General features: G+C 41.1%; 1 protein-coding gene across 1 annotated transcript in view; it reads right to left on the minus strand.

The window, feature by feature from the left end:
- Positions 1–766: 766 nt before the first annotated feature.
- The window catches only part of LOC125553805, a 34,111-nt gene continuing 7,255 nt past the window's right edge, over positions 767–27,622 (minus strand). Inside the window, exons 4-10 of the mRNA XM_048717499.1 lie at positions 17,571–17,615; positions 15,308–15,440; positions 15,064–15,226; positions 14,861–14,989; positions 14,582–14,776; positions 14,094–14,216; positions 767–880 (exon numbers count right to left, since the gene is read on the minus strand). Coding sequence (XP_048573456.1) covers positions 767–880; positions 14,094–14,216; positions 14,582–14,776; positions 14,861–14,989; positions 15,064–15,226; positions 15,308–15,440; positions 17,571–17,615 — 902 coding nt within the window. The remainder of the gene's footprint in view (positions 881–14,093; positions 14,217–14,581; positions 14,777–14,860; positions 14,990–15,063; positions 15,227–15,307; positions 15,441–17,570; positions 17,616–27,622) is intronic.

A 27,622-nucleotide genomic window follows, 5' to 3' on the forward strand; every position in this document is an offset into this window, starting at 1 on the left:
AGATCGGTGATGTGGCCTTGTATATCTCCACCAGCCTGTCTATTCCACCCTAGGCTATGAATAGACCTTCCGCTCCTCCTTGTATGGTTAGAAAAGCATATTATGAGATCTTGAGAACTTTTCTCCTATCTACCTCTCCTTTTGGAGATCAAGGCCTCCTTTAGGAGAAGATCCCAAAGTGGATATCCAGACCTCCTCCCCTAGGGATTGGAGAAGACGATCAACAAGATCTCATTTCCTCTCAGGATTGGGAAGAACTATCCTATGCTATTTCCTTTTGTTGGATTTGGATCTTGAATCTTGTATCTGTATGTGGAATTGGTAGATGTGTAACCTTGGATGTCGCTTTAAGTGTTCCTCATGTGATTCTACTCTTGATTTCTCCTTCCTCACCACCAAGTGTGAATAAGATCTCCACCTATGGTTTCATCCTACATCAGAAGTGTTTTACAAGAAAATATTGTGCCTAACCAATATTTGCTAGATGGTATATCATATGCATCATTACAAAAACAGTTTAAGAATTATCTTGCCAAAGCAGTACCGAAGCAAGAGAAGTTCACATGTTTCACCGCTACAGTTATATATTTTATCTATCAGAAAATATCCATGCCTATGAAAGCAGGCAACATAGCGAATATATTAGGCTAAATGAACATGTGAGGTGCATAATTCTCATGGAATTTTGATTTTTGTTTTGTTCCTCTAGATCTTCATATCTAGCCTTCCAACAACTTGCACAAGGCAGCCGCTACAATCCAGTATATCACTTATCATCGAATGCGACAATCGTTGGAACTTGCCCATGATTGACAAAGTCTATCTTGTTCAATCTAACACAACAAAGGACCTGCTCAGGGAGTTCCTCTTGCTTCTGGGCCTGCAGTATGATTATAAAATCAACTAAAGAAATGAAAATAAGTCAGACAAAAGAAATATGATATTTGTCTTGGACAACTACCTAATTTTTTACTTTCTAAATGGAGACACCTCTTACAATGTTCATTGGTCATCTATGTTTTATTTATGAAAGGTCAGGCATGAAAATAATGTGTCCACGCGGTAAAGCATATGATCCTTAATCATTTAGAGCTTGTCTAAAAGGAAAAGATTGCATGTCGGCTGAGCAAGGTCGTCCTCGCCAGTCGCACACATCTGGGCCACGTCGTGGGTCCGAGGCATAGCTTCCTTTGCTTTCTTTATCCTCCACCAAGAAACACAATCATTTTACTTCCATCTCACTTTTCTTTTTCTTCTTTGTCTCCTGATCACCACGCATGCCCTGTCCTAGCACACCTATCCTTTGCTCTCTTCCCACCATGCTGACCACGAGCCATTTCAATACCACCAATTGAAGCGCTACTACTTTGCCTCCTCCCACACGCAATGAGAGCGACCATGATGGAGTGGTGCTCCACCCTCATGGTACTATCTAGAGGATGGATGTGACGACGATGAAGTGGGGAGGGGAAGGTGTGCCCTGCCTCTTACCATCTGGGACGCTAGTAGTCTCCCCCACCTAGGCATCCCCCTTTTGCCTCGAAGTGACCAGAGCTCAAAGGGAATTTTGAGTAGAGCATGAGCCTCGACAAAGAATCTACAAACCCCGTCACCATAGTTTTTGACCAGCCAGTACAGAAGATGAAACCTTGGTTCCTCCAAGATGTGACTATGGTGACCAAGGGAAGCGACGGTGTTGAATCGGACAACTCAGTATATTGGAACACACAACATGGGTGATGGAACCAGTAGCGATGCATGTTGCGAACGCATGGCTATAGGGGTGGTGATGGCTGGTGCAGGATGTTGGAACTAGAAGTAGGGTGTGCTGCGACTGGGTTTATAGTGGGCTCCGAGTTCCGATCCCATCTACGCCGAATACTACAACCGACAACACCAAAAGATGTGACCGCTGGTGGATGGTGCTGGAACCGACATCAAACGATGTTGAAACTAACATCAACGATGCTTCAAGCGATGGCCTGCAAGCTGGAACCAGTGCCTCTAGGTGCTACATCTAGCTTTGACAGCTGATGCGAGGAACTAGCAAGGCGTTGGATCCCAAGCGGACCTTTTTTCTCGAGGGTCACCGCAATTTGCGGTTACCACGGTAACCGTGAAATTCCGAAAAAAAATTAGATGAAATTTAAAATTGAAATTTGAATTCAAATATTTTTGACGTTGATATATATACGTATTTGACTCTAGAGTTTCACTAGAAATGCCCTGGCGTAGTGGCTAATGCACCACAACTTCCGCTTGCTCCTACTTCGCGAGTTCGATCCCTGGATGCTTCAGCATTTTTGAACTTTTTCTTCGTAAAAAAGAATAGAAATGCTAGAGGGCAGACTCAAACCCGCGACTAGAGATGGCACCTATTTAATCCGACATTAAGCGTTTGAATTCAAAAATTTCAAAATATTCGAGATATTTTGCTCGGTAAGAGTGTTTCTCGAGGGGAAACGGTAAACGTGGTAACCGCGTGGGATCATGAAATTTCACTCGGTACCCAAAATGCGGGGAACTAGACAGTCATCCATGGTGGATACGACGAATGTAGCTGCGATGAGCTAAAATTGGTGGACGAAGATGCCATGCACAAAGCTGCGACAACGAGGCAAGGGCTAAGTTGCCCGATGACATGGCGGGGGTGATTGGGAGCTATTAGTGGTGCAACTATTGTCGATGGCTGCTGGGAGCAAATTGGTCAGGGGAGCGTCATGGGAGTCTACATCTCTTGCCCAAGAACAAGGGTGTCACTTTCCCAGGTGCGCTATTTGTGTGGGATGCGTCCCCCATAGGGCAGTTATTTATTTATCCTATGTGTTTGTGGTGAAAGATATCCAACTCTCACCAGGGATTAATCATTGGTTTTTGGTCAACCGATTTGGGTTGTGGACATTAAGCTGACACTTAGCGGTGCCCTATATAATATGCTCAAATTGAGCAAACTAAAGAGTGAAGGACATATAAGTTGTTGATGTCTGTTCTTTCATCCTTCATGCCTTTGTGCCTTACGTAATGTACCAATTGTAGGAATAATAATCTTCGTGCTCATAAATACATACCTGAATATCCCATATGTCAAACATATGAATAATTCATTCATGGGAGCCACTCTAGCCCTAGTCGGTAGCCACTTTTGGCCTCGGTGTCAACCCACCTCCTCCCACATATCCCGCATGGTAACCCGTGGAGCTATCCCACACCCCCACTAGCCTATTGATGGAGCTGTGTTGGCTCTATCGTCATTTTCTATGTGCTCTTATAGTATAAGCCCTCCTACCAAAACTGACTATTGGACATGCCCCTATGTCCCTAATGGCGGAGGTGCTCACACACCAGACACATCTCTGATCACTCTGTATCCATAGCCGAGGTTAAATTACATTCGGTCCTCTGTGATGGAAAACAACCCAAGTACACCTGGAAAGTCGCAACAAACCGCAATCATTGTCGCCCCACCCACCGGTCGATGAGTGCCACACGTTCAACGACATGCGCCATAATGTCTCTGGTCGCTAGGCGACTGGTAAAGGAGTTGTTATCACTTCAGCCATGTAGTGTGTGGGTGCACTCTTCCTTATTTCCAGCCTATTGTGCACTACCAATTTGTCGCCTTAGAGGTGGTTTGACTTCCTTGTCTTATGGATCTACCTCTTCAAGTGGTGCAATCGTCTTTTATCATCTAGAACGATGACCTCTCCTCTTGGGTGGGTGGCTTGCCTGGTGCTATGCTCCCTCCGTTGAGCACATCAATGAAGCAAATTGTACCTACAGCTAGGAAGAGCTACACCACCGAAGCCTGATCTACTCCCTTGTAAGGGTATTCTCCCACCACTGCCAGCGGATCGTCAACTGTGCTTATAGTACCACCGTGCATGCCACTTCCGCTTTGAGTAGGACTAGCCTACGATTGATGGGATTCATCAAGTGGTGATAGAAACATGGAGTTCGATGGCTGCTAAGCTGGACCCATTCTACTGCATTGTCTCCCAACTCGTGACCACCACTCAACAACTTTGTTCCTGGAGAGCCAAGAAGATCGAAAATGTTTCCCTACAGCTGCTCATATCCCGCGAGATTATCGGTTGTCTTGACACCTCATAATATATCTAACCACTCTATGCCTTTCAAGCATGGATCCAACAAAATCTCAAAGGAACCTACCTCGAACTCGCCTTCCTCTAAGTCATAGTATGCCAGGTAAACATGTGTGGTTCACATGGCTTCAGGATGGCGACACCAACTGGTTGTTTGTCTACATCACATCATAAACAAAAAATAGGATCTTAGAAATCATTATTGGCCAGTCCATTGTGTAATGTTGCCAACATGATGTAGGTCCTCTTCCCCCATTTATCTCATCTCTTGTGGACGCTAGATGAGCATGATTTCTCCCTTGCAATGCAGGAGCTTGATCCTAGGTTTTTGACCTAGTGGAGTTCGAGTGCAAGGGTACACCGCCAAGTTCCTTGTTAGTTGAAGGAGTATAATAAAATTGGACTTTGTGAGGCGTTCAAGAAAGTTCTACGACATGAACCGGCATGGGGCTCCAACGACTTTACCAAGCTGTCATTATACAAGAATCCCTAGGCAGATTCACTTTTCAATATCGATCCATCAGCCGTATACACCTCTTCACCAAGCTCGTTGTGAAAGTGCCCTCTCTACCATTGGTGCCAGAACTCGCCACACTTGTATCAACACACCGAAAGAAGTTCGTAACCTTAAACTTCATGGAGGAAAGGATCTTAAATGTCAGAGTGCTACTAAAATATTGAAAGGACCTCCTATGAAAAATACATCTGCTAGTAAGGACTCTTTCAAGAATGCCGACAAAAACTCAAAAAATTATACGGAGAACATTACACCTAGATAAAAGGCATTACAGAAAAGCGCTTGTAGGTCGCAACCTATGTTTTATTTTTGTTTCTTTTATTTTTCAATGGGCTTGTTCTTTTTTGTAACAACTTTGTTTTCTGTTATTTTTCTTAACAAAATGCCAATAATTGTCATTACCTTTCTCAGTTAGAAATTTTTGTGTTCTAGCGTTGAAACAAATGTTTGCTTCTACTAAAAAGTGAGATCAATTCATCAGTTTCTAATATAATTGTGAATTCTTTAGATAGTAAGCATGGATATTGTTTGCATATTTATAGATTTCCTTATTTTGATAGACTCTTTTGATAGTAGTAAAAAACTTTTATATTTGCAATTTTATGGGAGTGCTAGGATTGTTTGCCACATAGTAGATAATGATAATTATATTTTTCTTCAATTTTTTTTTTGGAAAGTAATGATTTTATTTAAGTATTATTTATAAATAACCAATGTCACAATTTCTCTATAAGTTCTATGCGTCTGAAGTTGTTAAAACCCAGGCGAGATAGTGATACAAGGAGAAAAATGAGAGGCTAATCTCAATATTGGGGTTTTCAAAGGCTCCTCAAGGAAGTATTCAAAAAGTCTCAGGTATCTAATCTTTGGGACGCCCAAGGAAGACCCCTTTCTTCAACAACAACTATCGGTTTGTCTCGGTTCGACCAATGTTTCTATTTATCCACATGACATGTGTTATTCTAGGAGTGTCATTTTGTTTTCATTTTGCATGCTGATCTTAAAAAATCATCACACCTGAATAAATATGCTTGGTAAGATCCCATGTATGGTCATATGATTGTAGAATTGCTTCTTTGCTTTACTTATTCTTGTTAAAGCATGAGTCTTGTTAGAAACACATTTTGAACACTCTGTTGCTTCATTTATATTTGTTTAGATAGTTGAGTAGAAATTGGTAATTGGCATGCCATTAATACCTCGGTAATAACATTAATGTGTATGCATTAAGGGTATGATTATAAGTTGCATGGGCAAGTGTATAGTCATAAAGGTAAAATAGGATCCTTTGAAATAGTTTTGAGGTAAAGTGGGAGTAATAAATGGATGAGTTAGTAAAAGTGGTTGACTACAATAGTGAGGAGTTGTTGTACGATCATATGGGATCATTACCTTTCTTAATTAATGGAATGTTGGTTGGAAACCTCTAGTATTGCGATGAATTCCAAGTTGGGGGGCAGTTGTAAGTAAACCAACAATTTTGTTTAGGTTGAGATACGAAAATGGGCCTAAGCAGCGCCAAACTACCAACGCCCCCAATAGTTTCTTACTGATGCAATATTTATGATAATACTATATAATTTTCATTATAAATGATTTAGCTCTTTATGACTAATATGAGATTGATACCACACTACATCTTTTACCTTCAATCTGGCTAGCTTCTTCAGTATCGAGCATTTACCACTCTCACATCGAGACTAGGTCCTTACTTTGTTGATACATTCAAACCTCGTGGGAGGGATTCTTCCTGTTCGCCAACACATAACCCCACAAATTATATTCCTCAAAATATCCACCATACCTACCTACCATGGAAGTCTATGGCAATTCCTAGATATACTGTTACAGTACCAAAGGCATACATTAGAATTTCTACATGATGATAATCATTAGTTTTCTCACTTGAGTTGAGTTTAGCTGGGCATGGTTGAGTTGTAAGTAAATTATGGTGTATTTTATACCATTGTAGAGTGTTGCTCCTACCTTGAGACATATAGAAAAATTACAACATGGATGCCAAAAAATAAATGGACGATTGAGAGAGGGAGCAACACTACTATCCTTTCCTTAGTATACACTTGTGCTTGAAAGTAGCTCTTTCTCTATTGAATTTGGTATATAGAGTTGTCATATAGTTCATGTTTCATAGACTTGTTGGGGTTCCTTCAATAATAGAACATGGCTTGTATATTCCAATGATGAGCTTCCTCAAATGATCTAGGTCTCCATGCGGAATCAAGGTAGTGCAAAACTTTCTTATGTCTTTTTGACTTCTCATAAACCCCTGTTATTATTATTTGTTCGGTTGTAAAAGTTATATGGCTAGACTTGCACTCAAGTATTGCATGACCTATTATGAGCTGATACGGTACTACGTGGTCAAAGTAACTTGGTTTCCCTTGGGTTGGTTTATGATTAGATTGCTATTATAAAAGGAAAACCAAGTCATCCTATGTTTCCAATATAATTTGACATTCTTTCGTAACATATGGCAATAGGATCAGGAATTCATGAAATGCAAGAGTACGTTTATTTCTACAACCAAACATTATTCTGTGATCATTTAACTGCCCAAGGACGAGCAGGGGTTAAGATTGGGATGTTGATATGTTCTACATGTATCTACAATTTCTGCTTGTTTCATGCTACACTTATATCATAATGACATAGTATTGAAAACATCTTCTCCCTTTTTCTAGACTAGCATATTAATTCAATGCTACTTTCTATTTTTTTTCCTATTTTGGACATCTAGAAATATCAATTTTCCATGAGAAAAAAGTAATAATATATGTCACAAAGATGCGGGAAGAAACAGAGTCAGAGCGGCTTGGACCCACCTAGGGACCCCTATAGGCCCTAGGCGATAGGTTGGTGCGGTCTAGGAGGGAGTAGCAAGGTGGGTTCGCGTGGAGATCATATACATCAATGTTGGTGCAAACATGTCTAGGTGTGAGTAGTTATGTTTAGACAATGGTACCTAACAGTAGCTAGTTGCAATCTCTCTCTATCTTCTTAGTCTTCTTCTTCTTCTTCAATACAATAATGACAGAAGCTGCTCTACATAATTTTGAACCATATGATGTAATTTGGTGTTCCATTCCTTATTTTGTGATGAACGGTCACTTCATGATAGGATCAATACATATTTGATTCTTGGGTTCATATGAGTTCCATGATGCTTAAATTATAGACATGTATGCTCTTGGATCTATGACTATTGCACTTTCCATCTTTAGGTGAATGATGTTCAAGAGGGGGTTGTCTACGTTAGATGGGTTCAACCTTGCAAGTAATTTACTATAGTGACAGGAAGTGGAAAAGTTTTGTAGTGTATTGTTTCCACCTAGGATAAAAACATAGTTGATTAGTTGTCCTGGTGGTGGACGGGGGTAAACACAATATATTATCTATATAATGTCATCATGCTTAATGCAATGCTCTGTGTTATTTAATACCTTTAAGATGCATACTAGATATCGGTCTTGGGGTAGAATATTAGCTATAGATATAGTTAGGTTATGGTCTATATAAGTCTGAAAATGATGCCTATGTGCAATTATGGCACGTATGGTAATATTTATAGAAATAACTTTGTCGATACACATCTGTAATTTATTCACCGTTCAATGAGATTTACAATTTCACTCTTTTCGTTGGGGGACCAAGACAAGTACCGTAGTTCTATGTAGGTACTAATCATTGACGTTCAAGCGTTCTTATTGGTTTAGTTAACCTCAATGTCATCCACTTGAGGGAAATTACTACCTGGCACAACAAACACTACCTGCCCAATCTTGCTATGAGGCATTGTTCGCAGACACAACTAGTCAGAATCAATGGCAGCTCAATCGGTGAACTTGGTATCTATTTAGCCCTTCAGACGTGTTGATGGACTGCTGACCGCTTTCTTTTTCATGGACTACCACATGCCACTAGTTGCGTGCTATATGGTCAGCACGCAAAGAGGATGGACAACCTAGTCGTGAGGTAACTACTCAGATCTTAATAGCACTCGCACCTATCATTGATCGATAGTTAACAATACCCATTCATGAGAAGGCCGATTAGTGGTGAGTTCATCTTACACCTTGGTTTGCTTCTCTTGAATTAAATTTTAACATGTATGACCGTCCATTGTTTGGTGGTCCTTTATATTAACTCATCACTAAACTCCTAGTTGGTGTCTTGGTGTGTCTCTAGAATTTGTTTGGCCTCCTTCCTACGTTGATCAATTGGGATGTGAATGGAGGCGCATTCATGTGTCCTCAATTATATGTGCATACATGGGTACCTAGTGTGTAGGATTGAACAGGTGATGATTCTCATGACGTGACAACACCTGTTTGACTAGCAACGATAATTCCCACATTGTCTCCAACTATACATATATGGAGTAATGGCACTTCCATCACCCCTCATCTTTGTTGCCTCACTGCCTCTCCCCCCATCGAAGTGATATATTATCAAAGGCTCCACTTTTCCTTCCCTTACTCTAACTAATCTACAACACTTCTAATGACACGTCAAGCCTTGTCACCGCAGAGCCCGAACAGGCTAGATGAACCAGGAAGTTCTTGGTCTTTAACGTGTAGTTAGATCATTACGCACACCAGCCTCTAGCGGAGATGACGACCAATGGACAAGCAGTCGGCATCGTGTGAAGCCTTTACGGTCGAGTGGGAGGAGGACAAGCGTCCATAGGTGGAAGCTCGTCAATGCAATGACACAATCGCCAGCCTCAAAAAATTATGCATAGAGTCAATATCAATAGATGCGAAGGCCCGCAATTCTGTGGAAGCAGCTATAGGCCCCGACCGTGAAAACTATAGTTAGCCTAAAGCTGAGATGGTAGTGTCACAAGAGACTGTATAACTGGCCTTGGGCCGAATAGAGAGAGCCCACGACTTCGGCGTGGGTGTCAAGGTGGAGGAAAAGAAGTGCCTAGTATAAATAGTAGATATTTTTAGTAAGGATCTAATTTATTTTATCTTGTAATATTCGCTTTGTGTAATCCATTTCGACCAAGTTTCATTCAAGTCCAATCAAGTATGTCTGATTAATTATTCACAGCAAAAATTACATTTACACATCAAGTTTTGAATTATAGATCAAAGATAATGAAAGAAGAAGTGCATTCAAATCACACCATATTATCTAGAGGAGGAAAATAAATGTGTTTGGTTAATCTTCCCTCGAAATATCATAAATTTCTCATAATCGAATGACACACCTCACTTCTAAACACAAGAGACCGCCCCCTCTCATGGCCGATATATAAATATTTTTACATGCATGGAATAGAACCTACAATAATAATAACATCAGATGAAAAACAACTTGTACGTAACCTATAGATTAAAATCAATAGTATTGGCACTATTTTCAACCATTAGAAAACTAAAATTCCTATGCCCTAGATCACTGATAATTACCAGTCTTATGTGGTAGTCAGTGCTACTGCCATCTCACTAACCTGCCACAAAGCAAGACTGCCGAGGGACGGATACTCATACTATTGTAATGCCATTCTAAATACTTAACCCTATTGAGATATCTGGTACTGACGTATGCCCCACCGCATTGTCCATATCACTGCCACCATGCCACATTGTCCCCTTTCCTACTTGGTGCCCGGTGGCACCATCTCCTCACCTCCTTGCCACAAAATTGACGGTACTGCATCATTGACGCACACCATCAATGGTGATGTATGCCCCACCACATTGTCCATATCACTGCCACTATGCCACATTGTCCCCTGTCCTACTTGGTGCCTGGTGGCACCATCTCCTGACCTCCTCGCCACAAAATTTACGGTACCGCATCATTGCTGCACACCATCAATGGTGAATCGTCATCAACGTGCCATGACCTTGGTGCCCATGTGTGCTCGTCATGTGTGTTCCCATGTGTACCCGTAAGAGGCCTAGTGTGCGCCTGGTGTTGCCAGGTCTCTCGCACCGTTGTGCGTTGTCATTCACTTCGGCATCACTTCCATGTTCTTTGTCCGCGACAATAGCCATGATGGTGAATTTCAGTACACTCATATGTTTTGTGTTAATGCCTAAGCTATTTTTTGTGAATATATTGTTTCCAATATGAATTGTGCTATACATCATATTAATGTGGCAACAATATGAATAATTGTCATTGTGCTATATCACTGTATGGCAATGCACATGTTAAATTGTATATGGTGAGAGTTAAAAAAACATGGGGTTGTAATTTCTATGTGATGAGGACATCACTACCACAGTTACACCCACAACCACTGCTACTACCGATGTTAGATCAATTACTAGAGCTTAGGAATACAGATTAAAATACCAATTACTTTTTTTCTTACTAATTATTCTAAATTTCATGAGAATATGATGTCGCCTAAATTGGATACATTTGTTTTGTTTACAAATTAAGGGCCTAGCATGGACAAGAAGGATGAACAGTGGAGTATGATCAAGTGTCGAGATGAAGGCACGCGCAAAGTGAACAAGAATGGAGTTTACAGCACTTTGTAGCCACCATGATGACATAAAAATACATGGACGAAATATACAAGATTGACTTTAAAAAAATCATCCTTTGTTTATTTTAGGTGCCACACCACATTATTTTTTGGCCAAGCCCATTTAATTTTGAAATAGATTTAACAGGTTGTTTCCAGAGTTTGTATTAATCGATAAAATGACTTAGGACAAAATTTAGTTCCACCTTGCCAAGGGTGGACGAAATTCTCCTTTGCCTCCCTATAAATAAAACACTTAGGGTGTCAATTAATAGTTGGGATTTTTTTAGATTAGAAGTTCGCCATATTTGCTACTCACAACTTTCATTTGTGTTAAACGACTAGATCAAAACATCACAGAACCCCACTTGGATCTTTAATGCTTTCCACTTAAATTCGGAATATCCAGATTCTATCTCAGTTTCTTGCTTTTTCTTCCTTTGCGTGAAGGAAATAGACCCTCATGGTCAGGTTGCTTATGCTCCTCCATGGTCAATAAACCCTCGGTACTGGTCTAGCTATTGCTAAGGCACGAAATCTTCGCACGTTCGTAGTCTGATCATTAAAGTTGACTTCCACCAAAAATGATAGCTACCTCTCATCAGAACATCAGGACAGCTTCGCCTCTATCACTATGGGATAATGTACAGAGCAATTACAAAAATAATCATGTTGTAGTTTCAATATCATAATGCCATTGTTCTAAAAGTTACGAAATATGAATGTTCTGATTGCTATGTCATTGTGCTAAGAATCCGAAAATATAAGAATTTTCCTATGACTGCGTTAGAATTTTATCATATCCTCTCACCAAGTTTGTATATACTATTAAATGTATTCCTTCTGACCTTATTCCTTCTCATCTCATGTGGACTCCTTCTTGAACAGATATAGTTGTTTCTATCATAGTACACAAAAATATCATATTGTTGGTTTTGTCCTATGAAGAACATTAACGAAACCAACATGGTATTCTCTGTTTTGTGCCACCCACCTGCTTCTTGGAGAAGCTAGGGAGAAAGGAGGTCATATTTATTTACCTAGAGTTGTTCAATCGGTTCCTTAGCTAGAATACTTGAAAAATAATTAGTGTTGTCTTCTATTTGTGTTTAGCTAAGTATACCTTGCTCTTTTTTCAAACAGGGAGACATCGTTCACCATGTTGTTCTTTTAACAAGTGCTATGTACAGTGCAAGCAGAATGTCTAGCCACCGAACTTTCTCAATTTCTATCGCAACGTACAAAAATATTGATTCTTCGCAAGATTACCTGTTACAACTGCGCCAACTATTTATTCGAAACTGCAATTGTTAGCAAGACAATGGTATATTTATTCCAAACTAGATCGTTCTACTTAATTCACACACACACACATATAGAAATTTTTCCAAAATATTTTTAGCGTGCTTTACCACGGGTGTTGATATCTGGCAATTGGAATTCAACATACATTATTTCCTTCAATAGTCTGGATATTGAATGCGACATCATAAATTTATTGAGAAGTAGCAAACGAAGGATACAAAATCCTCTAAGTGAAAATCTACTAATGTGATTATCATGATATGCAATTATTTGTATATGAAGATAGAAATATATGTGAATGCCATGAAATGCAACATAATAGATTTTATATATGTAATTTGTATTTGATGTTATTTTTTGTATTTGATGTTACGACGCTCCAGTGCATAGTGGACGGCTAAAGCGTGCTGGTAATGTCAAGAGAGGTCGGGGTAGACCGAATTTAACATGGGACGAGTCCGTAAAGAGAGATCTGAAGGACTGGAGTATCACCAAAAAACTGTCTATGGAAAGGGGTTCAGGGAAGCTTGCCATCCATGTGCCAGAACCATGAGTTGGTCATGACATCTGATGGGTTTCACCACTAGCCTACCCCAAATTGTTTGGGACAAAAGGCTTCGTTGTTGTTGTTGTTGTTGTTGTTGTTGTTGTTCTTATTGTTCTTGTTGTTCTTGTTGTGTAGCTGACGAACACTGTGGTACTTCTAGGAGAATGATAGCAGTGCAGCTAAAAACTGCCAGCCAGAATTTGACATCACTGTCTGCCTCTACATAGAGGTTGACGGTGATATTCCACTGCTTGCTGCATTGGGATTGTTACCATTGACAGGATAGCCCATATCTAGTATTCATCATCACTAACAGGCCTCTTGGCCCGTCAATGATTGCAAAGTCATCACTGACTCGGAACTACTAACATTTCACTGGTGCGTTAGTGATGATATGATTTGGCCGGTCACTTCTATTCCGTTATGTGGTAGAGGGTGCCTGTTATTGCACCAAGTACGTCAAAATATGTTGTCTTTGTGCCGCTCAACCAGGACCCCCCTGAAAATAGCTAAGAGTTCATTGACTAGTGGACTATGACCTTCAACAATTCGTCGGCTAGCCACCACATGGGGCTCTCCTCCCTGTTGGTCCTAATAGCATGGTGGATTTGTACAGATTGCATTGCATCCATATTCAATCTTGAGAAGCCTTCCATCTTCCTACTCACTTTGATCCTCGGCAACAAAGCTCGTCTCTATGTCCGTAGTGGGGCAACCAGCATGGTCACTATCTTTCCCGAAATTTAGCCCTAGACTTTTAGCTTGAGTGCTCGCTACGGTTGTGTATCCCAATCAATAGCTTTGCATCTTGATGTTTACATGCGTCATGGTGTTCTTGTACTCTCTCTCTTTCTCTCTCTCTCCACATATGGTAACATACCAACTTGTTTGACTATTCATGAAATACATCAGTAAATGGTCTGAAAGGTGTGAAACCTCTAATCAATGCTAACCGCTCTTAAAAGGACGAACTCCTGAAAAGTGTGCAGTTTGACTCTATTTTGCCGACCATTATAAATATATAAAATTTGTATCTCGTAGTCTATGTCAACTAAAATGACATGTGTTTTGAAGCAAATGGAGTAATTACAGATGGAAAAAACAACTTACCTGAATTGTCAAACCCAAATCAAGGATGCCACTCTTGAGGCGTTCCCTAAATGATTCCAGTCCCCTCCTTGCAATGTAGCTAAACCGGTGTATATCAAGATCTACCTCAAAGTAGTTCTCACCCTGGTTATAAGAGATAAAACACTTAATTTCATGTACACTAGTATAATGCCCAATTTATTATTATATTTACAAACATTGAAACAATGTAGAGAATAATGAAATGGTTTTAACCCGCCTAATAATGTTTCTACAATTTACTTATTTATCATTATGTGGTTATGTTCAGTTATGAAATTTAAAGAGGAAATTTACTATCTATTGAGCATATTTGAAAATCTACTACGTTATGAAATTATTTATTAGTTTTGAATTATTTTGTTAGTTTCTTGGGCTGAAAAAAGATAAAAACACATACACACACATAATATTTATAATATTTAATCGTGTCCATCTAATAATATATGAAAAGGAATTTGTTTCTTAACCTCATAAAAACTATGCTGAGGGCGGGAGAGGACTGGCTTCTCATTGTATGCTTGGACAAGCTTTTTCTCTGTGGAACTCAACTGAAGATCATCTGGGTTAACCAATCCAGCCATGATTTTCAAACGATCTCTATATGCCATTGTAGATTCTGATGCAAACCCTTTCACCTTCTCACATTCATTCTCAAGAAATCTCTGCCAAAAGAAACATTAATAGAACTCACTATAAAGAAGTTATAATATTACAACATTAGTATGTTGACTTGAGAAGGCACTCACCATGATGGATTCCTTGAAATGCTCTGAAACCTCCTTGTCAAAGTACTCTGAGATTTTGAAGTACAAACAAAGGCTGAACCCTTCTCCATCGCTGTCCCCGAGGAACATAGCAGCAGGATAGGTAGGTATCTGTGGTTGTAGAAAAAAGGAAATGAAGATCAGAGCGACAAAGATGAGAAACTATATATACCTATTAGATATACCTGGATGTTGACGATCAAAAGTGATGGGAGCTTGTCGTGTGATTTGACTTGTGGAAGATCAATGTGTTCGGCGATGTGCGAAACCTTCTTGGGGCTTGCAAACAAGTCAACACCTATTGGGTAGTACGCGGCATAGTTCGGAGCTGGACATTTCTTCTTATCTCTGAAAAACAGAAATTAAAATCAGAGGTTTGGTATGGTCATCCCCTATATCAACTAGATTTTCCTCTATAGGTTTTCATGCCTGAGGAATGTTTCACTCCTTAGCTTGAAGACAGATGGATCAATCCGTGACCATCTTTCGGGAGTGGGCTTTTCCCCTCCAAATGGGATCATCATCCCTCCCTGGGGATGGATGACATATTTCTTCGATTCACCTACATTATTTACACTATTAGGTGCATGCATGTTCGTTATGGTGCAAAGATAGGAATTTTACCATCAATTATTTATGTAAAAAAATGTTGAATTGAGAATGTATGGCCCGATGTGGTTGCCTGGCATTGCTCCTTTATCTATTATGTTGCTTTATAGTTTCTACTGGGATATCCTCCTCATGTGAGATACGAGGAAATTAACATTTAAAGCTTTTGTAGGCAGCCAAAACTTGTGCAAGATCCCACTACCAGTTGGGGTTATGACCGATGGTCAGTTTGGATTTTGCACAACAAGGGAGGGTAATTTCCAACCTCATATACAACTGTTTACGAACAGGTGTGATGAATTTCAGGTTAGCCTCCGTTGATGAAGTAAAAGATAAAACGAAGATAGTATGCGAAGAAGATGAAGATTGAAGGAATATCTTCCCATCAAGAAAAGGAAATTCCTCCTCAAATGTTGTGAAGAATAGATCTACCACCTTATATCTTTCAAGTTGTGTATCTCTGTTGTTTGGTTAGTTGTTCCAATCTATAGCTCTCATAGTACCTAATCTTGTTTTTGTCATCAAAGAACCAAATATGTTCATGTATAAGAACATCTAGTGCCACATGGAGAAGAAAGTGTTGTATACCGCACTTGATAACAGTGTAAATAGATTGGGTCACTTTGGATCGTCGAGTTTATCACAACTTGTGGTTTTACCATGGAAATATCTTGTGTTAGTTTGTTAACATTACTACTGTAGTTAAGACTGGTGCTCATGCAAGTCAATGTTTGTGGTGTGTCTGGTGTGTTGTGAGAGTTATTTTCCTCATATCCTTGAATTAGTACAAGAATTGGTGCAAGATTGCTTTGTTTCCACTATAGGTTTAGATCATATATGGATGCTAATTCTTGATAGAGGTATACCGTCGAGATTGCTAATCCCATTTCTTTGATTGTACTCGAAGAGCTTGCTCACAATTTCTATGGAATAAGGCGCCACAGCAAGTGGCATGATAAACCATGCTTTTTCCCATTTCTCTCTATGGTATCCCATTATGAAAGACATCCTTTTGCAAGGAGCCAATTGTAAAGATAAAATACACAACAATGTCATATACGTGGAATGGAAAGTGATGCATACAAATCGAACAGGTATGAATGGTTCGCACATTAACCACCATATATTCCACCATGTTGCAAATCAAAAAATGTGTATGAGATGTGCCGGAGTTTAGAGGATATATATGAGAGGAAGACATATGTATATATATAGGGCTTTGGTGATCAAAATACTTGTTAAGTTTGTCTACTGAGATGGCAACAATGTGATTGAACACCTGAATGCATCCTAATGCCATATAAATCAACACTCAATGTTTAAGATCAATTTTGAGGATGATGTGTGAGTATTGTTGCTAATTGGTTCCATCCTTAATAGTTGGATTATACTTTTTTGCATCCCAAAAATATTCAGCTCCAGATTGTAAGCTCGCGTTGGAGATGGTGAAGAACAATATGCTAAATGGAGATACCAGAAAGAAGAAAAAGGGAAAGAATGGCACTGCTTCTTTTAATGTGTATGTGCATCAAATTGATGTGAAGAATTAGAATCAAGTATGCAGTCACACAAGAGTTCGATAAGGTAGAGATAAATTGAGATGGAGATCAGAGTCAAAATAGATAAAAGAAATTACTTGCTTTAATTGTGGAACGTCATGACATACAAAGAGAGTTTGTCGAGAGTAAACATACAAAGAAAACCGAGAAAAATGTTGGGAACAATTAAGCCATAACTTCACTAGTTGAAGACTACTTAGTCACTAAAGATGAAGCATTCTATAGTGATGTTCATGATATTCGATGATTTCAGCTATGTGTTTGGTGTGTCCTCCCACATTACATATAAAATGAGTATTGCACATCCTAGACAACATATGTTACAAAAAAGTGATTACGGGAAATAGTAGTTCACCGAAAGCTATTGGCGAAGTCTCTATATGCATTGAGGAACAAAAATGTTGCAAGTTGGTGAACAATGATGCTATAAAAGTTCAAAACATAAGTTTGAATTTGTTATTAGTGGGCAAGCTTAGTCATATCAAACATCCTAGATATTTTGGCGAAGGATAGTGGAAGCTCACCAAAGGCTATTTGATTATTGCTCAAGGAAGTGGGCAAGGTTTTCTCTATATGACCAAAACCATGTTGTCTATATAAGTGTTGAACATTGCCGAGAAAGAAATCTCGATTGATTTCTGGTGCAATAGGCTTGGTCTTATGAGTGAGAATGGCATTAACTTTCTTCCTAGCATGGAAGTACCTTGCTGAATTGAAAGCTATATACTTGAAACCCAATGAACATTGTGTTTCCGGAAAACAACTTAGGCTTGCATATTTACAATCCCTCAACCCTGTGTGAATGTTCTTGATATTGTGCATGTTTGCTCCATGACTTAAAACCCATTAGTGGAGCAATATCATTTTGACATTCATTGTTGACCGTTCTAGAAAAGTTTTTTGTTTTGTGTTGAAAATAGTCATTGGGTGATAGAATCTTCAAGGATTTTCCTACCAAAGTGGAAAGTGAAACTCGTAGGATGCTACAATGTGTGGTATCATACAATGGTGTTGACACGAAGGCCATTTAGAAAGGCACCATAAAAAGTATGGCATCATGCTTGAGAAGAGTCCACCAAAAACATCTTATGTCAATGATCTTTGGAGAGAATGAATAGGACAATTGCGGAAAGAGTCGTACTAATAATATCTCGTGCTAAACTACCTAATATTACACTAAAGGATTCATGAAATTTATTTATGTTTTTGACCTATGTTGCTTAGTTCCTCTTGTTGGTGATATTCCTCAAACAATTTGGTCAGGGAAAGAGGTATATTACAATCACCAGAAGGTCTTTGGTTGTAGTGCATTTGTGCTCATACCAATGGATGCGAGATTCAATCTTAATAGCAAGACAAAGAAATGCAGCTTTCTCAGCCAGCCGAGTGAGGAGTATGGCTATAGTTTGAGGGATCTAACAAATAGAAGGATTCTAAGAAGTGAAGATGGTGTTTGAGAAAATTGAAATAGTAAATGTTAGTGGGAAACCAGAGAAGCCAAAGACCACCAAATATTAGCTTAACATGGATCCAATTCCCCTTTTTGTCATGCATGGGGATCATGGACGAGATGATGACACTAAAGACAATGGACATGCAACTATCCAAGGAAGTATATGTCAAAGTGATGAGGAGCCTCTAATAATCCTGATAATGATGGGAATGATGAAGCTAATGACAGTTCACCTGATTCATCACCAGTGTAGGAGAAAGGAAGTGGGAGAGATTGAGTGCCTTCATGCAAGCATCCACCATATCTATATGTGGTGAAGAGCGATGCAACTGGGACAATGTCTGATACACACAAGAATGAATGGTTGGAAGCCATATAGGACGAGATGAATTTTCTATATGATACTAACACCTTGGAGCATTCTTAAATGGTGGCATAGAGGTCAAGATATATATGGACCAGTCAATAGGATTCATAGTTGTAGGCAAGGAGCATATTTTTGGAATTAAAAAAGACCTTCTATGGCTTGAAGCAAGCTCCGCGTAGTGGTACAAGAATTTTGAGTCTTTTATGACTGACTTTGGTTACCACAAATCACAACTTAGGCATTATGTCCTCATTAAGTGGTGTTTCCATGCTGATTTTCTTATTATCTTGCTATATGCTAATGACATGTGTTTGAAAATGCACAAGACGATTGCTCTCCTTACTAAGGCAATGAGTAAATCATCTGCCATGAAGGATTTGGGACCAACCATGCAAATAGTTGGCATGAAGATCACCATCATAGATCAAGGAAGCCTATTTGCCTCTCACATAAAAGACACATTGCGAAGGTAGTTGAAATGTTCAATATGAAGTATGCAAAATCATTTAAATATCTACTAGCAAGCCATAAAAATTTGGCTATTGGACAATAACCTACAAGAAAGAAAGGAAAAAACAAATGACTTAAGTGCGTACCAGTATGTTGCGTTTGATGTATGCCATGGCGTGCACTAGGTATGATATTGCCTACGGTTTTAAATTTATTAGCTCTTCATAACAAAATCATGTAAAGCTCACTAGATAGCAATGAAGTGGATTCTCAAGTATCTCAAAGGAACTTCTACATCGTGTTCATGCTTTGGAAGTTGTAATCTTGGACTCTAAGGCAATGGATATGGAGATTGTTGTGCTAACATCGATCCTAGAAGGTCAACCTTTGGATACCTAACAACTTATGTAGGGGGAGTAGTGTCATGGCAATCAAAATTACATAAATGTGTTTCTGCAACAACCATAGAAGCCGAGTACAAATATGAGGTTGATGCTTGTAAACCAGTGTTGTGGATGAGAAATTTTTAGAAGAGATGGGCATGAAGCAAGAGAAGTATTTTTTATTTTGCAAAAATCAATGCTGTAACGCCCCGAAACCGTTGTGCCAGGTGTCCTCCAGTTATTCGCTGTTTTTGCCTTGTATTTTGCTAGCGTGTCGCATCTTGTCATGTCATCATGTGCATTGCATCATCATGTTTTCGAAACTTGCATTAGTCCGGGTTCCCCCAGTTCCGTCCGTTATCCGTTCTGAGCCCAGACACACTTGCACGCGCCCGAGGCATGTCTGAAATAGTATTTTATAAGTGGCCGGAAAATGTTCTCGGAATGGGTTGAAAGTTGGCATGTGGTGTTGTTGTGTTGTAGGTAGGCCGCCTGCCAAGTTTCATCGCATTCGGAGTTCGTTTGATAGCCCAACGGATAACTATAGCGACATTATAGTCGGTCTAATGTCGGACGTTTTCGGTCTCCGGAAACAGATGCCGGGCCCTCTCTCTCTCTTCCCCCCCCCCTCGCAGTCTCGCCACAGCCCACCTAGTCCATCCTCCTTCCCCTCTTCGCTTCCGGTGTTGTCCGATGTGACCTGGCAGCCTGCGGGGCAGCCTGCAGGGCAACTCGAGGGTTGGTTTTACTCGTAGCTTGACCTATCTGAGTGTGCCCTGAGAATGAGATAGTCCAACTCCTATCGGGATTTGTCGGCACATTCGGGCGGTGTTGCTGGACTTGTTTTACCATTGTCGAGGATGTCTTGTAACAAGGATGCCGAGCCTGATCGGATTGTCTTGGGAGAAGGAATATCCTTCGTTGACCGTGAGAGCTTGTGATGGGCTAAGTTGGGACACCCCTGCAGGGTTTTGAACTTTCGAAAGCCGTGCCCGCAGTTATGGGCAGATGGGAATTTGTTAATGTCCGGTTGTAGAAAACCTGAAGTTTATCTTAATTAAAATACATCAACCGCGTGTGTAGCCGTGATGGTCTCTTTCCAGCGGAGTTCGGGAAGTGAACACGGTGTTGGAGTTATGCTTGACGTAGGTTGTTCTAGGATCACTTCTTGATCATACTTTCTCGACTGCGCTTTGCCTTCTCTTCTCGCTCTCATTTGTGTATGTTAGCCACCATATATGCTAGTCGTTTGTTGCAGCTCCACCTCATACCTTTTACCCTTCCTATAAGCTTAAATAGTCTTGATTGCGAGGGTGTGAGATTGCTGAGTCCCCGTGACTCACAGATACTTCCAAAACCAGTTTGCAGGTGCCAATGTACCGAGCAGGTGACGCAACCAAGCTCAAGGAGGAGCTCGTTGAAGATCTTGTTCTTTGTGTCGTTTCGTTCTAGTTGATCAGTAGTGGAGCCTAGTTGGGGTCGATCGGGGATCTGTGTAGCATTTGGGGTAGTCTTCTTTTATTTTGGTTCCGTAGTCGGACCCTGATTGTATCTGGATGATGTAATGCTTTATTCATGTATTGTGTGAAGTGGCGAGTGTAAGCCAACTATGTATCTTTTCCCTTATGTATTACATGGGTTGTGTGAATATTACTTCACATGCGACATTGCTTTCAATGTGGTTATGCCTCTAAGTCGTGCTTCGACACGTGGGAGATATAGCCGCATCGAGGGCGTCACAAGTTGGTAATCAGAGCCTTCCCCGACCTTAGGAGCCCCCTGCTTGATCGAATCGTTGGAGTTGTTGAGTCTAGAAAAATGTTTTGAGACATTTAGGATTATATATATCAGAGAGTTAGGAATTCTTTTTACTCCTCAGTCCCTTCGTCGCTCTGGTGAGGCATCCTTACGTAGAGTTTTGACTCTTCTCTTCTCAAATTTCACTAAAAAAAATTTGGGATCACGCGGGTATCTTGGAATCGTTTCGATGGTTTTGTGACGGGAACATTGTTCTTGGTGCCTCCTGACATTTAGGGGTTGTGGCAGTGTCCCGGGGAGTTGAGCTCCGAGGTGTTGTCATCACAATTTTATCATTGCAGTTCTGGAATACCTGAGTTTAGTTTCGCCAACATCGAAAATCTCTTTTATGTAGTTGTTGGTGAGATAACCTCGACGCCACCCAGTACTGGGGCGGGAGTTTGGGAGTATTGCCATAACTCGTATAACAGATGCTTTTGGAAGGTTGAGGTAAATGATTTCCGAAGGTTTCTTGGTTATGTGTTGAAGGATGGATACAGCTGGATGTAGGATTTGTTAGTTTTGGGTGAGATATTATGCTTCCCCTGTATCCCCAACACCTGATTGCATAACCGGAAAATTTCGGGTGTTTATAAGTGGGAATTCAAGTAGCTCCTAGGATATGTTTCCGACGGATATATGATATGAAATTGGGGTTCTACGTCTAGTGGTCCGCCTGTTCACGGTTGGTTTTACAGTGGTCTCATTGTGTCTTAAAGAGTCCTTAGCTATGCTGACTCGGGGACGCTTCATATGTCATGTGCACTGCCTTGTACATGATGGTGCCGTATGATCGAGCCCATGTAGGCCCCACCACAAAAACTTCGGACGAAATCTCTATCATATGTTTGTTCTGGCTTATTCTGCAAGCCAATCCTTCATTTTGGTTTTGAGTTGTGGTATTCGAGTTGCTTCGAAGTCAAATGTTGATTCCATACCTTCCCCAAATGGTGTTCTGATACTCCGATGTGAATACTAATCCTTCTTGATCATCGAGGTTGTCATGTTAATTCTTTTTCAACAGGCGTGTTCCTCTTCAAGTGGATCTGTTCATTTTTCAACATCCGCAAGATCAACTCAAGTCTTCTCAATGTTGTTTGTTTCATCCGTCCCAAGTTGCCTTTGTTTTTCCCGCCCTCCCTCCCTTGTTTTCTCCGAGGACTCAGAATTTTTACTCAACTATCCTTTTATTGATGGGAAGTCTCTCCATTCCTTCTCCGTCAATGTTATTACCCGGTGATGCTCATGAAGATTCTAACAGAGCCTCAAGTTTATCATTCTTTGTTCTTTTATCTTCTCAGGGGGATTCAATTCAAGATTTCGGTGTTTGATCATATTCTTTTCCTTATTTAAAATACCTTCTCTTGCTGGTGCACCTCATATTCAGTCATTTCTCGCTATTCAATTGTTCCGGAGTGCTGAAGATATCCTGAAGATTCGTGCTTACACTCTGCTTTCGTTCAAGCTCTTTCAAGGATGTTCCCTCATTCAAGTCATTTAATTCAACCAGTGCTTTCTCTCTTTTGAATCGTTCTATGATGTTTCTTTTGAGTGGGCCCTAACCCACAAGTCTTTTCCCAGGATCTTACCTGACTCTTCTTATTTTTCTGGAGCTATCCTCAAATTCTTTTCGAAGTTTGACGTAAGAATGAATTGTCATCAGTCAAATGCTTTCCTCCAAGATCTTTCAAATCCTTTTCATCGTTGGTTCAACCTCTTCGCTTTTGATTCTCCCAGAGTGTCTAAATAAGTCATGGTGGTGTTTCTCATCGTCATTCTCGAATTTTGAAGACCGAAGTAGAGTTTTCCTCAAAATCTTAAAAATTCTCTCAGAGATGCGTAGTTCAAGCTTGACACAATCCTCTCATAATTGTTTTCGATTGTGAGAATTCTTTTCACCTATCAGGAGCAATTCAAGATTCTGTTCAGTTTGATTATCCAGAGCCCATCATCTAAGATTTATTCATTCTCAGCTTTCAGCTATGGTTCTCCAAATCTTACTGGTGCATCATTCAAGTATTCTCTTATCAGCTCGTGATCTCTTCATTCTCATGTATCTAAATTCTCTCAAGCATCTTCGTTCATTTGCTAATTCTTCCCGGGGTTTCTTTATCCTTTCTTCGTTCTTTCTCAATTCTTACGGTGGTTCTTCCAAGATTCTTCTTCCTTCGTTTATCATATCAATGGCATTTGTGCTGTCAAACTCTACCAGTGGATAGTTGAAGACCTTCTCAAGTTTGCACTATATCAATCTTAATCCTTAAATTGATGAAGGATAAGCATAATATAATTCTTATTCTTGTTTCATCCAAGTGATTAATTCCTTATTCCGGAGGTTCATCATATCACATTCTCAGTTCGAGAGTCTTTATCTTTTCTTTTCCGGAGTTCCAAGCCTTTCCGCTTTGTCTCGTCGCAAAGCTCCTTCTAATTCATTACAAGGTTTCACTTTGTGTTTTCAACTTCTCTTTCCTTCCGTTTGATCATTCTTTTGTTTAATGGAGTGCTTCATGGAGGTTCAGCATGATGGGTCATCAACGATTTAATTCCTTCTTGAAGTGTTCATCGAGATTCTTTTCTATGAAGCTCAAGTTTTCCTCATATTGTAATCCGGAGTGTAATTCTTTCTTCCATATCATTGGAGGTGGCATTATGTCATTCTTGATAATTCGGGTTCATGTTTCATGATTCACATGTTGTTAGGAATGAGGTATTTTAAATTCATCAATCTCTTCTTTGGAGTTATCTTGGGTTATATTTCACCTAAAGCCTTCCCTAAGGTTTGTTGCTATCTATGGTGCTTATAAAGGACCCAAGTTCTTCTTTATCCTCCCGGTGAAATACTTCCTCGTCTCCTTGTTGATATCAATCCAATTCTGCTTCCCGTGAGTGGCAGGTTTTCACCTCATAATTTGAGATGTAGTCCATAAGACCATATCAAGCTTATTCTTTTCGTTGTTGGTTTTCCAACAACTCCGTTCTAGCATTTGTTGTAAGCGTGCTCTCTCAAGATCTTGTTTCCCTTCGTTCATTCCATTCTTACTTTTGTTTTGCTGGCATTGTGATGTTTCTCTCTTCAACCCATCTTCTTGTTTTGTCAGGATCGTGTTTTTTTCTTGGTTATCCATTTAACCGGAGTGTTGTGTCCCTTTTGCTCAAGCTCTTTAATTTTATCAAGTCTTTCATCTCTTTTCAACCGGAGTGTTGTCGGATTTTGGTGTTCCTTGTTCCTCGTTTCTAACGGAGGTTTTCAACTTTATTTATCTCTGTTGTATTCTTTTCTCGAAATGGCTTAACTTTTTTTCAAGGTTCTTTGGTTTCACTAGTTTGTCAAAGGAGCAACTTAGTTTTACCTCTTCTCTTTCTCTTCTGTTGTCCCTCCGGTTCCATTCTAGATCTCGGGACGAGATCCTCTCGTAGTGGTGGAGTGTTGTAACGCCCCGAGACCATTGTGCCAGGTGTCCTCCAGTTATTCGCTGTTGTTGCCTTGTCTTTTGCTAGCGTGTCGCATCTTGTCATGTCATCTTGTGCATTGCATCATCATGTTTTCGAAACTTGTATTAGTCCGGGTTCCCCCAGTTCCGTCCATTGTCCGTTCTGAGCCCAGACACACTTGCACGCGCCCGCGGCATGTCCGAAATAATATTTGATAAGTGGCTGGAAAATGTTCTCGGAATGGGTTGAAAGTTGGCATGTGGTGTTGTTATGTTGTAGGTAGGCCGCCTGCCAAGTTTCATCGCATTCAGAGTTCGTTTGATAGCCCAACGGATAACTATAGCGACATTATAGTCGGTCTAACGTCGGACGTTTTCGGTCTCCGGAAACAGATGCCGGGCCCTCTCTCTCTCTTCTCCCCCTCGCAGTCTCGCCACAGCCCACCTAGTCCATCCTCCTTCCCCCCTTCGCTTCCGTAGTTTTCCGATGCTACCGCACGGTCCGAAACCCTCTCTGCACAGTGCATCGAACCCCTCACGTGCGCGTCCGAAATTGTCCCGGACCCGACCCGGGCAGTCGTCACCGTTGGATCCAGATCATCCCCAAACGTCTACAAAACGTCACCATTTTCTTATTTGGACTTCCTAGCTATTTTATTCGCGATCGTTCGATTGCGATCGGAGGGACGATATACCCCTAAGTCAACCCACCTACTATATATAGCTAGTCTAACCCTAGACCAAATCCCAAATTTCTAGGGATCCATCCCACCGCCGCCACTCTCTTCATCGGATTCCACACCGAACCAGCAGCATCCCCTCCCGATCCAAAATTCCTCCCACTCTCGTTTTCCCCAACGAGCAAATCACCACAGCCCCGCCTGACCAACCCATCATCCCCATATGCCATCCTCCGTGCCTGATCTGGACGCCGAAGCTCCCGCGCGCTTCCCTGCCCGAGTCGCCAGGCTAGACTCCCCCGCCCTCCTCCCTTGCTCTCCCTTTCTTCCTCCTTTTCTCTCTCTCACTTCCCGATCTCTCTCTGTTATGAGCAGAGCACTCCGCCGCCAAGGACTCCAAGTCTCGCCTCGTGCTCGGCATGTCTTGAGCCACCCGATGTCTTCCTCCTCATCGACGCTGCTCCGGCGAGCAGTACCAGGACGCCGCCGCCCGTGCTCCCTCTGCCCCGCGCCATGCTCCGTCGTTTCCCGTAGCAGACCCTCGTCCGCATCGCCGGGACCGCTCCAAGGCCACCGTTGTCCTCTGCTCAGGAACGAGCTCCATCCGCCACAGCGCCCTGCATCGCCCGAAGCCGCCCCTATGCTCCCGTCGAACCTGTAGCCGACACCTCGTTCTACAGCCATGGCGCCGCAGGCCTCTCTCGCGCCGCTGTGCCTCCTCTTCATCGAACCAGAAGAGAACGGCATGGCCGTTGTCGTTGTTCCGTCCGCAGCCGGATCTGGTGCCGCCACACCTGTAGGTCGTCGCCTTGACAAGTACCGCCGCCTGAACTCGGAACGGCCAGGTTGGGCCGGCCTCCGTCAGCTTTGCCGTGCGCCAAGTTCATCATCGTCGTCCGAAGCCTCGCTGCCGGCCTCTACTTCTTCTGATTCGAGCGCGAGGAAGACCAAGGCGTGCCCCTCGTTGACCCTCTGGTTCGACGACCGAGCCAACGCACGCATCGAACTGCGTTCTGCCGCGTGGGCCGCTTCCAGCGCCCTCCTGGTCTCGTCCCGATTGCAGGCCCCGCTCCCCGTCGGCCCTCCTCTGCATTGCCAACCGGGCCGAAGCCCATGGGTGAGGCCACCCCAAGCGCCCGCTCCTTTTTTTTCTTACTGCTGGGCCAGTTCAGTTTTGGCCCAATGGATGTTTTTTTTGGTTCTCCGAATTTAGCTATTTTCCAGGGTTTTGCAGATTTACAGAAAACCCCCTAGCCTTCATGCATTTAATATCTCACAAACTAAGCATCACATGTAAAAACTTTGTATATGAAACTTGCTTAGTTTTTCATCTAGTTTCATAATATGTCTTTTTCATCCATGTTTAAAATGTTTAATATGTTGTTTGTTTAAATTTTCTTAAATAACTTGCTAAAATGGTTTAATTCATAACTAAATAACCATAACTCGGAATTTAATAAACTTTATATGTAAATGGGGTAGAAAAATGCCTAGTTTAACATGGTGGCATCACTTTGCATGCTTAACAACTCTAAAATTGTGTTTAGGGCAGAACAGTACCAAACCTAATATATGCATATGGGGATTTACCGGAATTGTTGTTCGTTGCTTCCGGCCTCATTTAACCTTGACTAGATAGGTAGTTTTACTTTGCTTCACCCTCTTGCCATGTTTAACAACATTGAATATTGTTGAGTACCTAAATGAGAGACAACTAAATAATTGATGTGGTGTTCCGTCAATATGACACTCGTTGCATATTGAGCTCCACTTAACTTGTAGTTTTGTTTATGCATTTTGCCATGCCATGCCTCATTAAACCAGACATGCATCATACTTGGGTGTGCATCATGCCATGTTTATGTGGTGGTTGTTTACTATGTTGTTTGCTTCTTTTCGGTGTTGCTTCTTCGGGTTGGTTCCGATAACGTCGTGTTGTGAGGATTTGTTCGACTTCGACTGTTTATCTTCTTCATGGACTCGTTCTTCTTCCTTGCGGGATTTCAGGCAAG

Source organism: Triticum urartu, chromosome 4, assembly GCF_003073215.2.
Source record: "Triticum urartu cultivar G1812 chromosome 4, Tu2.1, whole genome shotgun sequence".
Lineage (NCBI taxonomy): Eukaryota > Viridiplantae > Streptophyta > Magnoliopsida > Poales > Poaceae > Triticum > Triticum urartu.